Here is a 16899-nt window from a genome sequence, read left to right on the forward strand (position 1 = left end):
ATTTGTACTTGTTTGTGCTTAAACATTTTGTGTAGCCAAAAAAAAGAAAGTTGAGGATCTAAATTTCATTAAAACAAATGCTTAGATTATAGCATACGTACTGACACAGGTGGAATATATATATAATATTAAATGAAAAAAGAAGTGCGTGGTTCTGGCATGAAGGGGCGTGAAAGTTACCATTCTATTCTAACAAGTATAAAGCTAAACAAACTGAAAAGTCAAAAATTTTTCTCAGATGGATAAGAGAAGTGAGGTCACAGGGCAAATTGCTGTCCCCCAAATCAGAGAGACAGGCAAATACGGAGAATCACTATTTACCGGAACAAATATCCATGAACTAAAATTTCTGTGGAACCAGTGCCAAGGTAGGAAAAGCTGAACTATAATTGACTAATTGATAGAAGCTCAGTGTCAGAGAGTCAGGGTCACTGAGAGGTTTTTGGTTTTTTTTTAAGCATGCAAAATATTTATTAAGGGCTTCGCCTACAGAGGCACGACATAAATAGAATAAATTCTCCTGAAATGTTATTAGTGTAGCCAGTTGATATCATCCAGTTGATAATTTGTGGTGGAAAATGCAAGACCTGGGACTAGGTTCCCACATCTGAACTTGGGTAAGTGAAACAGAGAAGGACCCTATGGTCCTTGTCCCCCATGTTCTCAGCCTGCCTTTTGTCTGTGAAAAAACTTTAGCCAAAAAATAAGCTTAATCAGAGAAGTCAGAAAATACAGAAACAGTCAAGGGAGACCAAATAATAATAATTTAGTCATTAAGCATAGTCAAGGACTTTTAGTCCCTCTCAAGGGCTATAGATAATAATTCTGAGCCATATCCTGTGAGCTGTCTTGTAGATACTGAAACCCCTACCAGGTGGAAGAAGTTAACTACATGATGACTAGACTGTAGCCATGACTTAAGCTGCCACAGTTCCGAGAACTGGCCTCGAAGAAATGGGAACAAACCGACCCTGGAACTAAAGACTAACTGTACTTAAAACAATCAAGATGACACTGATCAGACCACTGATGGCCAATTTCAACATGACTGTCAGAGCTGACTGTGCTGCTTCTGCATGTAGCCCCCTCCCTCTGTCTATAAAGGTTCTTGCCCACTGATTGTCAGTGGGGGGGAGTTGGCCTTTGGACAGGCGTCCACCCCCTGCCCCCCACCCCCTGCCCCGGTTGCCGGCAACCAAAATAAAGCAAACTTTCCTTTCCACCAACCTTGCCTCTTTATTGGCTTTTGAGCTGTGAGCAGCTGGACCCCACTTTCTGTTACACAAGTGCATGAGCAAAGGCTCTGCTCCAGGAGCCACTCCCTGCAACTGCTATTCTGCCATTGCCTCTGCCAAGTCTGTTAGGCAAATACAAAAGCGCAAGCAGGACTTGCTCCACAAACAACCATCCCAAGGCAGGGGGCACTTAATTCACACCTTCAAATCCTTGTGTATCTTCCACAACCACAAGTTTCTCTCATAAATCTTCAAAGGTTTCAGCTGGAGATAAGTCAAGGCGATTAAAGCATGTGTGAGCTCTGGGAAGTTTTCCAGGACTTCTCCATTGCTATATTGTAAACAGCTGGGGACCACTGGAACCAAATCCATTCCTGGGTACTCAGGATGTTTCTGTGACAAACTGCAGCAAAACTGGATATGCTTCTCAGTGTTCATCAGCAGCACAGCCTTCCAGAACCACTGAATGACAGGGTGGTCTGGGCAGTAGTCCTTCTTGTATATAAATGTTGCCTCCAGTCGTTCACGTCCACGTTGCCAAGGCTGCACATCAGCAACTCCTTTCATCTGCAAAGCTCACTTTCATCAGCGTTTTTAATCAAATCAGTTCTGTGAATCCCTCTAGGATGGCATTCATTTGCTTCTAGATCTTGTTCACAAATCTCCACTGGATGACTGAGTCTCAGTCAAGTCTGAAATATCAAAAAGATCCACGGGGACTCAGTTATAGGGGAACCCGGCACACTTTTGTGAGTTTTACCTTGAGGAGCTTCTCACAGTGAATGTCAGAGAAAAATCTCCTAATGCTTCTGGTGGGGGAGGGGAAAATTAACCATTTGAAATATACCAGAGCATTCTCTTCTTCTTAAAGTCTGCCCTCAGAAGAAACTATTTAACCAGAGCTTAATCTGCTGGGTTAAGCCTAACCAACCTGGGGGGAAGAGAAATACCCAACTCCAGCCCACTCTAGCCTTCTTGTCCCACCTAAGGGAGGGAGCTGAGAAGCACTTGTGAAGTTCACAGTCCAGAGGCACAGTCTCACTAAAAAGGCTGAGATCTAATCACTGAACATAAAACATTTCCTCTCCCTCCACTCCTTACCACCACATTACTAAAGGCCTATTTTCAGCTGTTCTTTTTACCCAGAATGTCATGTCCAGCTGTCAAGAAAAAATTACAGGGCATACTAAAAGGCAAAAAACACAGTTTGAAGAGACGGAGCAAGCCTCAAATATGGCAGGGATGTTGGGATTATCAGACTAGGAATTTTAAACAGCTATGATTAATATGTTAGGGGCTCTAAGAGATGAAGTAGACAGCATGCAAGAGCAGACGGGCCATGTAAGCAAAGAGACAGAAATTCTAAGAAAGAATCAAAATGAAATGCTAGAGTCAAAAGCACTGTAATAGAAATGAGTAGAAATAAAGAATGCATGTAATAGGCTTATTAGTAGACTGGACACAGCTGAGGAAAGAATCTCTGATTCTTTGGTCCAGTGGTAAGGACTCTGCATTTGCACTGCAGAGGGGAAGGGTTTGATCCCTGGTCAGGGAACTAAGATCCCACCAGCTGCACAGCATGGCCAAAAAAAAAAAAGACAAAAAGAGTAGAAGACAAAAATAAGAACAAAGAACAAGGGCAACAAGTATAAAACAATAATAAATATGGTAGATATTAATCCAACTATATCAGTAATCACTTTAAGTATTAGTGGTCTAAATATACAAATTAAAATAGAGATTGTCAGAGTCAGTAAAAAACAAGACCCAACTATGTCTATAAGAAACACACTTTAAATATAAAGACACATATAGATTAAAAGTAAATGGATGGAAAAAGATGTGCCATGCTAACACTAATCAAAAGAAAGTGAGAACAGCTATATTAATTTCAGAACAACTTCAGAAGAAGGAAAGTTATGTGGGATAAAGAGAGACATTACCTAATGATAAAGGGGTCAATTCTTCACAAAGAAATAACAATCCTTAATGTCTATGCACCTAACAGAGCATCAAAATACATGAGACAGAGGCTTCCCTGGTGGCGCAGTGGTTGGGAGTCCGCCTGCCAATGCAGGGGACACGGGTTCGTGCCCCGATTCGGGAAGATCCCACATGCCACAGAGTGGCTGGGCCCGTGAACCATGGCTGCTGGGCCCGCGCGTCCGCAGCCTGTGCTCCGCAACGGGAGAGGCCACAACAGTGAGAGGCCTGCGTACCGCAAAAAAAAAAAAAAAAAAAAAAAAATACATGAGACAAAAACTGATGGAACTGCAAGGAGAAACAGATGAATCTACGGTTATAGTTGTAGACTTCAACACCCCTCTATCAGAAATAGACAGATCCAGCAGGCAGAAAATCAGTAAGGACATAGTTGAACTCAACAATCCCATCAATCACTACATATAATGGACATTTATAGACTACTTCATCCAACAACAGCAGGATACACATTCTTTTCAAGCTCACAGGAACATTCACCAAGATATACCACATTCTGGGCCATAAAACACACTTCAATAAATTTCAAAAAAATAGGAATCATACAATACTGCTCTCAGACCACAATGGAATTAAACTAGAAATCAATTACAGAAAGGTAGCTAGAAAATGCCAAAATATTTGTAGATTAAACAACACTATACTAAATTACACATGGGTCAAAGAAGAAATCTCAAGAGAAATTTTAAAATATTTTGAATGGAATGAAAATGAAAACACAAATTATCAAAGTTTGTAGGATGTAGCAAAAACAGTCCTTAGAGAGAAATTGATAGCATTGAATGCATGTATGAGAAAGGAAGAAACCTAAAATCAACCATCTTAAGTTTCCCCCTTAGAAAAATAGAAAAAAGAAGAACAAATTAAAGCCAAAGTAAGCAGGAGAAAAGAAATAATAAAAATTAAAGCAGAAATCAATAAAATTGAAAACAGGAAACCAAAATAGAAAATCAATGAAACCAAAAGCTAGTTCTTTGTAAAGATTTTTTAAAAATTGGTAAGCCTCTGGCCAAACTAATAAAGAAGAATGAGAGGACACAAATTACTAATATCAAAAATGAATAGAGGCACTTCCCTGGTGGCCCAGTGGTTAAGACTCTGCGCTCCCAATGTGGGAGGGGCCTGGGTTCGATCCCTGGTCAGGGAACTAGATCCCACATGAAACAACTAAAAGATCCTGCATGCCGCGACTAAAAGATCCTGTGTGCTGCAACTAAGACCTGGCACAGCCAGACAGATAAATAAATATTTAACAACAACATCAACAAAATAAATAGCGAGGACATCACTACAGATCTCATGGACTTTAAAAGGATAATAAAGGAATTCTATGAACAATGCTATGCCCACCCATTTGATAACCTAGATGAAATGGACCACTCTTTGAAAGACACAGTGGGCCAAAACATGCAGGAAGGAAGAGACAATCTAAATAGGACTTTATCTATTAAAGAAATTGAACCAATAACTTGTCACCTTCCAAAACAGAAATCGCCAGGCCCAGATGGGTTCTACCAAACATTTTTGTTGTTGTTGTTGTTGTTGTTGTTGTTTTTTGGGTTTTTTTGTGGTACGCGGGCCTCTCACTGCTGTGGCCTCTCCCGTTGCGGAGCACACGCTCCGGACGCGCAAGCTCAGCGGCCACGGCTCACGGGCCCAGCCGCTCCGCGGCATGTGGGATCTTCCCGGACCAGGGCACGAACCCATGTCCCCTGCATCGGCAGGCGGACTCTCAACCACTGCACCACCAGGGAAGCCCAACATTTAAAGAAGAAAATATACCAATTCTCTATAGTCTCTTTCATAACATACAAGCAGAGGGAATATTTCCTAACTCATTCTATGAAGTCAACATTTCCCAAATACCAAAACCAGACAAAGAGATTACAAGAAAACTACAGACTAATATCTCTCAGGAACATAGATACAGACATTCTCAACAAAATATTAGCAAGTCAAATCAAACAATGTATAAAAAGAATTACACACCAGAAACAAGTGGGATTTATCCCAGGTATGCAAGGCTGGTTCAACATTCAAAAATCAATTAATGTCAGGACTTCCCTGGTGGCCCAGTGGTTAAGACTCCGCGCTCGCAATGCAGGGGACCTGGGTTCGATCCCTGGTCAGGGAACTGGATCTCACATGCCACAACTAAGAGCCCACATGCTGCAACTAAAGGAGCCCACATCCTGCAACTAAAGATCTCACATGCTGTAACTAAGACCTGGCGCAGCCAAATAAATAAATATTTGAAATAGTGGTTGCAAATTGGAGGTCCGTGGGCTGAATTCAGCCTTTATAAGTGTTGTGTTTGGCCTGTACAGTTAAAAAAAGTTCTTAGAAAAGAAGCAATTAATGTCACCCATCACATCAGGCTAAAGAAGAAAAAAATCACATGATCGTATCAATAGATAGATGTAGAGAAAGTATTTGAAAAAACCCAATATGCACTAATGATAAAAACTTTCAGAAACTAGGAATAGAGGGGAATCTCCTCACTTGATAAAGAATATCTACAAAAGACCTATAGTTAACATTACACTTATGGTGAGAAATTAGAAGCTTTCCCACTAAGATCAGGAACAAGGCAAGGATGTCCCTCTCACTACATCTTTTCAACACTGAAGAATTCATAGCTAAGGATAAAAACAAGAAAAGGAAAGAAAAGATACACTGATTGGGAAGGAAGTTATAAAACTGTCTTTGTTCTCAGATGACACGATTGTCTATGTAAAAAATCCAGAAGAATTGAAAAAGAGCTCCTGGAACTCATAAGTGATTATAGCAATGTAGCAGAATACAAAATTAACATACAAAAGTCAATCACTTTCTTATATACCAGCAATGTACAAGTCAATTTTGAAATTAAAAACACAATACCATTTATATTAGCACCCCAAAAAAGAAATACCTTGGAATAAATCTAACAAAATATGTACCAGGTCTATATGAGGAAAACTACAAAACCCTGATGAAAAAATTCAAAGAAGAAATATTTCATGTTCATGGTTAGGAAAACTCACTATTGTCAAGATGTCAGTTCTTTGTAATTTGATTTGTAGATTTAATATAATCCCAATCAAAATCCCAACAATTTATTTTGTGGGTATCAACAAACTGATTCTAAAGTTTATATGGAAAGGCAAAAGACACAGAATAGCCAACACAATATTGAAGGAGAAAAACCAAGTTGGAGGACTAACACTATCTGACTTCAGGAATATGATGGAAAAAAACTGACAAATAGATCAATGAAACAGAAAGCAAGCCCAGTAATAGATCCTTATAAATATAGTAAACTGATCTTTGACAAAGGAACAAAGGCAATACAATGGAGAAAATATAGTATTTTCAATAAGTGATGTTGGAACAACTGGAAATCCACATGCCAAAAAAAAAAAATCTAGATACATACATTACACCATTCCCAAAAATTAACTCAAAATTGATCAAAGACCTAAATGTATAAAACACAAAACCATAAAAGTCCTAGAAGACAACAGAGGAGAAAATCTAGATGACCTTGGGTTTGGCAATGACTTTTTAGATACAACACCAAAGACATGACCCAAGAAAGAAAGCAAAAATTATTAAGCTGGACTTTATTGAAGTTAAAAGTTTCTGCTCTGCAAAAGATACTGTTAGTTAGTCAGGCACCCTGACTTCATGCTATATTACAAAGCTACAGTAATCAAAACAGTATGGTACTGGCACAAAAACAGAAACATAGATCAACAGAACAAGATAGCCCAGTAATACACGTATGCAACTATGGTCAATTAACCTACAACAAAGGAGGCAAGAATATACAATGGAGAAAAAACGGTCTCTTCAATATGTGCTGGGAAAACTGGACAGCTACATAAAAAGAATGAAATTAGAACATTCTCTAACACCATGCACAAAAATAAACCCCAAATGGATTAAAGACCTAAATGTAAGACCAGATACTATAAAACTCCTAGAGGAAAACATAGGCAGGACACTCTTTGACATAATTTAATTTCCTTTTTGGGCAGCAGGTGTAGCGTATCTTGAACTCAGCAAGGCACCTGACAAGATACATCATGTTTTCTATGGACTGGATGAGTGCATATTTACATGGACCTTTAATTGCTTGAACCACTGTATATTCAAATAAATTAACAGAATGATATAAATGATATAACCAGAGGAAGATCTCTACTGGCATTCCAAAAGGGTCTGCAGTGGCTTCAGCACCTTCAACATTTTTATCAATGATCTACAGGCATTAAGAGAACTCACATTTAATGGACATCTTATATGTCAACCTCACATGGGTTTCTTAAATAACAAATACATTTCTATGTTAGGCACTCTAAAATTTTTATGTAATTTAATCCTCACAATAATCCTAAGAGATAGGTATTTTTACTCCAATTTTACCAATTAAGAAACTGAGGTTCAGAAAGGTTAAGAAAATTGTCCTACATTCCACAACTTACAAAGAATAATCCTCCATATTGGTACAGCAAAAACATCAACAGATGTCCTCCCACACCTTTACAAGGTAGAAAAGACTGGAGAAAATATGCTCTGGGGAGAAAGTCCAACTAGAAGATCTCCAAGATTTTACGATTTAATGTATATAAAATTTTACACAAAGACAAAAATAGTGTGATGATTCCCTTTACCCAAGGATACACCACAGGATTTCTTTAAATCACAAGCTCTCCTACTGCCCTGCAGATGTAATCTGAATATGTCAAATACATGCACATTTTCAGGAAAGCTCCTATTCTATCAGACGAGGTGTGCTGTGAATTCTCTCTTTTAAAGTGTAATAATTGATATTTAAAGACTGTACTAAGAAAGACTGCAGCATGTTAAGGAGTCAGGAAACCAGGCTGGATTCTGGCTTTAGCTCTGATGGTCTTGGGTAAAATGATTTCTCCCAGATCTCTTCTTAATGGTTTCCAAAAATCTCTGCTTAATGGCTCAATGTGTGTCTTCTGTAAATAATTGATTGCATAGAGGTAATTCAGTAGAAGGGAACATGTGATCATAGTGACTCAGGGAAAAATATGCTCTATCACTTCTACTTAGTAAGCAAATGTTGATTAACAAGTGGTTGCATTTAGGTTACTTTGAAGAATCTACAAAAGTTCAATGTTCAAGATAACCAGAGTTGCATACTTTTAGTTAATGATTACATATGAACTTAAGAAAGGTTTTCTTTCTTGTGCAATATCTTAAAATAGATATCCAGTGGTAACAGTAAAAATATTTTTTCCCTTTGTATTTTTTAATTGGGTCTAACATTCATCTCCTATAGCATAAACTAAAAACTATAGTATGAATTAATCAAATAATTACTTCCAAACTCTCCCAAGATGATCTGTACATTTTTGTGCGGCTAAAACAAACAAAAAAATTTAGAATAACCAGAGACCAAAAGGGATGTACAAGTAATTTTTAAAATATTTTTACTTATGGTAAACATATTTTTTTAATATTAAAACCTGAAATATATTGAAATTCTTCTGGAAGAATAAACAAATTGCAAAGCATAGATTTAAATAATTAATAAACTCATTGAACTAGATTTAAAGCCTACCAGAAAAAGAGTCAACTACTAAAAGATGTAGTTTTTAAAAAGAACATGTACTTTAAAAAATAGTAAAAGTTATTGACACTACAGAATAATGTTCCTGGTAGAGTCAAAGAATAAGCTTTTAACTGTCGACAAACTAGAGAGAATTGGATGAGCAGTTTGATGTTTTTTAGACAGAAGCATATTAGAATAAAAAAGAAGTAATTGAGAATTCTCTGGTGGTCCAGTGGTTAGGACTTGGTGCTTTCACTGCGCTGGCCTGGGTTCAATCCCTGGTTGGGGAACGAAGATCGTACAAGCTGCGTGGAGGGGCCAAAAAAAAAAAAAAAAAAGTAATTAATTTAGGTCTTTACTTCACATCATCCCATTAAATTAATTAATTAATAAATTTTAAATGTCTTCAAGGAAGACATGGAATCTTTTTTTTCCATAAATTTGTTTATTTATTTGTTTGTTTTATTTTGGGCTGCGTTGGGTCTTTGTTGCTGCGCACAGGCTTTCTCTAGTTGCGGCGAGCGGGGACTACTCTTCATTGCGGTGCACGGGCTTCTCACTGTGGTGGTTTCTCTTGTTGTGGAGCACAGCTCCCAGCGCACAGGCTTCAGTAGTTGCGGCATGCAGGCTCAGTAGTTGTGGTACACGGGCTTAGGTGCTCCGTGCATGTGGGATCTTCCCGGACCAGGGCTTGAATCCGTGTCCCCTGCATTGGCACGTGGATTCTTAACCACTGTACCACCAGGGAGGCCCATAAAATATATTTTTGATAGGTCATAAAACAAGAGAATAAAATGGGCTAGCATAAAAAGATGTGCACTGGAGAAAATAATACTCTTCTGAGTCCTGGAAAAAAAAAAAAAGTGATATCAGAAAACAGAAAGTGCCTACACAATTTTTTTTTTTTAATGTTCAAGAGACTTTTATAAAACAAATACAGTCAGCCAGGCCTCTGTAGCCTTGGGTTCCACATTCACAGATTCAACCAATCACGGATCAAAAATATTTGAGAAAAAAAATTCCAGAAAGTTCCAAAAAGCAAAACTTGAATTTGCCATTCACTGGCAGCTATTTACATAGCATTTAGATTGTATTTATAACTATTTGTATTTACATTGTATTAGGTATTATAGATAATCTAGAGATGATTTAAAGTATACAGGAGGATGTGGGTAGGTTACAGGAAAATACTACACTAGATACATGGGACTTGAGCATCTGCAGATTTTGGTATCCAGACCAGAGAGGTCTTGGAACTAATCCCCCCTAGATACTGAGGGAAACCTGTACTAATATGAAAGCAACCAAACAGGAAATATATCTGATAAAAATAACATGGAGGGGCAATATAAATAGTAATTATCACATGGAAAACCACATAGCTTTACCAGCAATTAAATACGAGTAAATTATAAAAATTTCTGGAAGGATACAAAAGAAATTGTTAATGGTGGCTGCTTTCAGAAGAACTGGAGGAATGAAGAAGATAAGCTAAAAGAAAGTATACATAAGGTGTTGAATTCTGTGGATACTGATTCCCCCAAAACAGTACCAAAACAACCTGTTAAGACAGAGCTGAGTTCATTCTTATCACGGTAAGGGATAGCACTACCTTAACATACACTGGCCTTTTTACTAGGAAGTTATTTAAATTCATAATACCAAATGCATTCTTATAATTTATGATTGGACTAGTACTATTATTATTATTATAGACAGTTTTGTGAATTAAGAACATGAAAATAGCCAAATTAGTGAAAATTTGCTGGACAATATCTTTAAGCCTAATGCCAAGACTGTAAAAAATGCATTTCTCTGTATGTTCATGTTTGTTCACACATATATGTAGAAATCTGGGGAGTGATTTTAATAGCACTTAGTTTTTTAACTTATTTTGGGGACATATATGAGAGAGATTACCAAGTGGTATTTGCAAAAGGAGTTTGAAGAGCCCCATATTTTATTTAAAGGAAAAATCTGTAATTTCAATCATATAATTTCAACTTTAAATTCTTTCACTATGGAGGTTGTAGTGAAAGTATATAGCTCATATCTGTATGTAGGCATACGGATATGAGCTATATAAATAAAATGTGCTATTCTCATAATCATTACTTTTGACCTGGGTTCCTCTTTGATCTATAAAGGGAAGGGCCATCTCTTTGGCATCTTGTGAGTGGACCCCTGTGAATGGGTTGAAAGATCTCCAAATAGGATGAATTATTTATGGGTGTCCTTCCTATCTTCAAACACATAAACTATAATTGACTTCAGAGCAATTTTGAAGTATAAAGTGTATTCTCTAAGATAGGAGTCTGAACTTCATTGAACTGTTTTTTTTTTTAATATTTAATTTTATTTATTTTTGGCTGCTTTGTGTCTTCGTTGCTGCGCACGGGCTTTCTCTAGTTGTGGCGAGTGGGGGCTACTCTTCATTGTGGTGCGCAGGCTTCTCCTTGTTGTGGCTTCTCCTGTTGCAGAGCACGGGCTCTAGGCACGTGGGCTTCAGTAGTTGCAGCACGCGGGCTCAGTAGTTGTGGTATGCGGGCTTAGTTGCTCCAAGGAATGTGGGATCTTCCTGGACCAGGGATCGAACCCGTGTCCCCTGCATTGGCAGGCGGATTCTTAACCATTGCGCCACCAGGGAAGTCACAAGCTCTGACTGTTTTAATTAAGCTATAAAGAGGTTTAGAGGACTTTGAGCTCAGTCAAGCCAGTGGTTACCAGTAAGATTGTTTTTCTAAAGATAGGACTTCCCTTGCAATTTTCAAACTGTATACAGATTTGGAAAGTTCTTAACCCTACGCAAGAAGGTTGCTATGAAACATTCATAGCAACTGCTGGAGGGAAACTCACTCTCCAATTTTTTTTCTTTTAACCACCTTTACCCATTTTTTCCACCTCCACCTCTAGCAACCACCAATCTATTGTCTATGAGTTTGCTTTTTTGTTTTAGATTCCAAGTGAGATCATACACTATTTGTCTTTCTCTGACTTATTTCACTTAGCATAATTCCCTCAAGGTCCATCCATCCCACCATATTGTTGCAAATGGCAGGATTTCTTTCTATTTTTTTATGACTGAATATTTCATTATGTCTATGTGTATGTATGTGTGTATGTACCTTATGATTTATTTTTTTAAATTTTTATTGGAGTATAGTTGGTTTACAATGTTGTGTTAGTTTTAGGTGTACAGCATCTTACAATTTCTTTATCCATTCATTCATTGATGGGCATTTAAGTTGTTTCCATGTATTGGCTCTTGTAAATAATACTACAATGAACATGGATATCTTTTCGATAGTGGTTTCATCTCCTTCAGATAAATACCGAGAAGTGGAATTGCTGGATCATATGGTAGTTCTATTTTAAATTTTTTGAGGCACCTCCATACTGTTTTCCATAGTGACTGCACCAATTTACATTCCCACCAACAGTGCAAGAGGGTTTCCTTTTCTCCACATCCCCACCAACAATAATTTGCCTTTTTGGTAATAGCCATTCTAACAGGTATGAGGTGATATCTCATTGTGGTTCTGATTTGCATTTCCCTGATGATTAGTGATGTTGAGCACCTTTTCAGGTACCTATTGAACTTTGCTTTTTCTTCTTTGAAGAAATGTCTATTTGGATCAATTCTTCTGCCCATTTTTAAATCAAATTGTTTTTTCTATTGAGTTGCATGGGCTCTTTATGTATTTTGGATTTTAACCCTTTATCAGATATATGATTTGCCAATATTTTCTCCCATTCCATAGGTTGCCTTTTCATTTTGTTGATGCTTTTCTTTGCTGTACAGAGATTTTAGTTTGATGTAGTCCCACTTATTTTTGCTTTTGTTGTCTTTGCTTTTGGTCGAATCCAAAAAAACATTGCCAAAAATTCATTCTCCAATTATATTAGAACCCTTATAAAGGGTACACCCAACTTACTGTGGCTCGAATGAAAATATTTATTGGTTCACTTAACCAAAAGCCCAGAGATAATGCAGTTCTCAGGGTTGATTTATTCCAGTGGTTGTGCTCCATTTCCCTCTCATTCTTTTGGCTTTGCTCTCTTTTGGCATCAGTTTTATTCTCAAACAGGTAGTGGGACAGCTGCAAGTTTCAAGAGTCATATTCACACATAACATATAGGAAAAGAGAGAAAGTGTCATTTTTCAGCAAGTGTCCTAGAACTAGAAGCCACTAGCAACCTTCTCCTGGCATCCCAATGGCCCAAATTTCTGAATCAATTCCTGACAAGGAAAATAAGGTTATCCCTAGATTACTCAGGCCCATACCTGAAGCTGTGGGTGAGGTAAGCCTTTCCTAAATTACATGGGCTACATGCAGAGTGATTGCTACAACAAAATCAGAACTGGGAGAAGAAATGAGAGAGAAAGTTTCGGTAGGAAATCAATGATGTCCACTAGGAATAAACTCTTAGTTTTTTTTCCAATTCAGATTCAGGATAATATGGGAAACAATGTCTACTATTTAGTGTCTTATTATAAAAAGGATTTTAAGCAACTTACAAAAATACACAAAATATAACAAGATAAAATGAGTAAAGGAAAAAAAGGATAGAAAAAGATAAAACAAGGGACAAGCCCACTACACAAAATTTATTCAATATGATCCTGTTTACCTGTGGGATACAAGTTTGACTCTGAGCTTCCATCAGTCGAAAGAGGAACTCTGAATCAGTAGCTGTATCAGTCAGGCCTCTTCTGGTTGCAAGTGTCAAAGACCCAAATCAAACAGGCATAAATACAAAAAGGAAATTTATTGGCTCATTTAATAGAACACTCTGTGAATGGAACTAGCTTTAGGCACAGATGGGTCCAGAAACTCAAACAAGGTTCTCAGGACATTTACTTGTGTGTTGGTTTCATTCTCAAGTGGCCTCTTTTCACTTGCTGGCAAAGATGGCCTCAAAAGCTCTATGGTTTCACAGATCTTACAGCCAGTGATTCTAGTGAAAAGAGAACACCAGAAAAAAATCCTTGGTTGGATTCTGTTTGGCCCTCTTTGTGTTGTGTTCCCATCTCTAGACTAAACAATATGGACAAAGGAATGAGGCACTCTAACTGGTTAGCCTGGGTAAACGTGCCCTCTCCCATGAGCAGGGAGAGCTATATGATTGACAATCCTATCAGGAAAGCATTATCTTTCAGTGGCAGCTTCAGAAAGGAAAAGATAGGCAAATAAAATGTCTTGATAACAACGTAATTCCACATACATAAGATATAAACAAACCAATTGTTCAGAAGCCCAGCTACTCCCCAGACTAACACTTAAGAAAAAATGTCCTCTAGGGCCTCAACAACACAGTTGTATTTTATACAACTGTCTTCTATTACATTTCCAATATAGACCAGTGGCATAATGCCAATGTGGTTTGATTTTCTTTTTTTTTAATTCTATGAGGGACTAGAGCAATGCAATCCAAACACAGAGCTCTTTGTGATTTTATCCAAGGATAAAATTTAGCATCTATACAGGAACAGATGGAATGAATATTCTTCAGGTGTCTTAGTCACAACTCTCAGTTGCAGGGAACAGAAATCCATTCAACCAGTGTAGCCATCTTACTGAAAGATGTAAACTAAATACAAAACGAATAAGAAATGATATTTTGCTTCTACCATTGTCTTCAACCATGCTGTATCAAAACTCCTTCTCTGCCCTTGACCACATCTCAGGTTTAAAAGGTCCAAGCTAATTTAATCTAATTTAAAACTCTCTCACATTTACTTTTAAAAAGCAGCTTTATTAACATATAAATTACATACAATTCACCCACTTAAAGTGTACAATTCAGTGGTTTTTAGCATATTCACAGAGTTGTGCAACCATCACTACAATCAATTTTAGAACATTTTTACCACCCACAAAAGAAACTCACACCCAATTTAAAGTCCTTCCCCTTTCTTGGCTCAGGGACCAGCTACTGCTGGGGAGGGAAGTGTCATTCTTTTTATCATTTTTCCTTGTTATTCAATTTCTCCCCTACAAATTCCAGGATTGGGGCAGGGAGGTGAGGACCCGGGGAAAAGAGGCAAAGGTAATTTTACTGATCTGGTAGGATGACCAAACTTGCCCAGTTTGCCTGGCACAGAGGAATTTCCTAGGATATGGGACTTTCAATGGTAAAATTGAAAAAGTTCCAAGAAAATTGGGATGGTTAGTCACCGTATTGAGCTGGTGCTGTTTATAGTTCACTCTTGTTTGATCAATAGCTAACCATCACACTTTGTTACAGCCACTTTCCAGGTGGTCCAACCCTTAGCTCTTCTTTGAGGCACCTGGGTGACTTCCCAATTGCAATTTCCTAACACAGGTTATACACACTGGCTGACCTCTTCCCCCCTCAAATCCTGTCTTTCAGCAGTATACTCTTCCATTGCTGGTAATGTTAAATTTGATTACTGGGTTAAGATGGTAACAACCATATAGCTCCATTATAATGTCAAGTTTCTATGTTCATGACTAGCAAATAACCCATAGGGTGATACTTTGGCACCATTTGGATATTCAGTCCCCAATCAACCTTTTACCTAATGGTTTCAGCATTAATAGTCTCTGACTGATTTATTTCATTAGGGGTTGCAAAATGGTTATTCTCTAATTCGGAAAGATGAGTAATGTTGCTGGGAATATTCATGTACAAATTTTTGCGTGGACATATTTTCAATTCTCTTGGAGATATATATATATAATATTATATTATATTATACTATATATTATATTAACCTAAGAATGGAATTGCTGGGCCATATAGCAACTCTATGTTTAGCATTTGAGAAACTCTCAGACTATTTTACAAAGCAGCTCCACCATTTTACAATCCCACCAGCAGCACACAAAAGTTCTACTTGCTACACATCCTTGCCAGCATTTGATAATGGTCAGTCTTTTGGTGGGTATAGTCATTCTAGTGGGTGGGAAGTGGCAGCTCAGTGGGATTTTCATTTGCATTTCCCTAATGACTAATGATTTTGAGCATCTTTTCATGTGCTTGTTGGCCAACTGTACACCTTCTTTGGAGAAATGTCTACACAAATCCTTATCCATTTTTAAAACTGGGTTGTCTTTTTATTGTTGAATTCTAAGTATTTTTATACATTCTGGATACAAGCCCCTAATCAGATATATGATTTGCAAATATTTTCTCCCATTCTGTAGGCTGTCTTTTCACTTTCTTGATGTTACCCTTTGAAGCATTATTTTTTCTTTCGTGACTTGTGCTTTTCTTGTCGTATCTAAGGCTTTGCCTAACCCAAGCTCACAAAGATTTATTAGTTTTCTTCTAAGAATTTTATGTTTTAGCTCTTTTACTTAGGTCTATGATGCATTTGAATTAACTTTTGTACATGATGTAAGGTCCCACTTCATTCCTTTGCAAGTGTATATCCAGTGGTCCAGCACCATTTGTTAAAAAGACTATTCTTTCCCCAGGGAATTATCTTGCCACCCTGGTCAAGAATCAATTGCCTATAGTAAAAGGGTTTATTTCTGGACTCTCAATTCTACTGCATTGAGCTATATATTCATCTTTATGCCAGTAACACATTGTCTCAATTATTGTAGCTTTGTAGTAAGTTTTGAAATCAGGAAGTGTAAGTCCTCCAACTTTGTTCCTTTTTAAGATTGTTTGGCTATTTTGGGTTCCTTGCATTTCCAGATGAATTTTAGGATCAGCTTGTTAATTTCTGCCACAAAGGCCGTTGGGATGTTAATAGGGATTGCCTTGAATCCGTAGACCAATGGAAGAATATTGCTATCTTAACAATATCAAGTCTTCCAATCTATGATCATGGGATGTCATTCCATCTATTTATTTATTGTTAGATCTTTAAAAATTTCTTTAAAAAATGCTTTGTAGGGACTTCCCTGGTGGTTCAGTGGTTAAGACTGTGCCTTCCAATGCAGGAGGTGTAGGTATGATCCCTGTTCAGGGAACTAGGATCCCACATGCCATTGGGTGCGGCCAAAAAACTTAAAAAAAAAAAAAAAAAAAGCTTTGTAGCTTTCAATGTACGGTCTCGCACTTGATTAAATTTTTTCCTAAGCATTTTGTCATTTTTGATGCTATCATAAATGG

The 16899-nt window shown here is 37.6% G+C and overlaps 1 protein-coding gene across 11 annotated transcripts in view; it reads right to left on the bottom strand.

The window, feature by feature from the left end:
- Window positions 1–1211: 1211 nt before the first annotated feature.
- The window catches only part of CUTC (cutC copper transporter), a 42357-nt gene continuing 26669 nt past the window's right edge, over window positions 1212–16899 (bottom strand). For 4 of the 11 annotated variants that reach the window (XM_067709733.1, XM_067709732.1, XM_067709730.1 and 1 more), the window contains 3 exons: window positions 13441–13522; window positions 12744–12908; window positions 9438–9654 (listed from right to left, as the gene is read on the bottom strand). In XM_067709733.1, the coding sequence (XP_067565834.1) occupies window positions 9583–9654; window positions 12744–12908; window positions 13441–13522 (319 nt within the window). In that variant the 3' untranslated portion in view covers window positions 9438–9582. Of the gene's footprint in view, window positions 1928–8669; window positions 9655–12743; window positions 12909–13440; window positions 13523–16899 lie in introns of those variants that run through there. The other 7 variants (XR_010935826.1, XM_067709739.1, XM_067709734.1 and 4 more) reach the window with 5 other exon arrangements.

This window comes from Pseudorca crassidens, chromosome 16 (assembly GCF_039906515.1).
Source record: "Pseudorca crassidens isolate mPseCra1 chromosome 16, mPseCra1.hap1, whole genome shotgun sequence".
NCBI lineage: Eukaryota > Metazoa > Chordata > Mammalia > Artiodactyla > Delphinidae > Pseudorca > Pseudorca crassidens.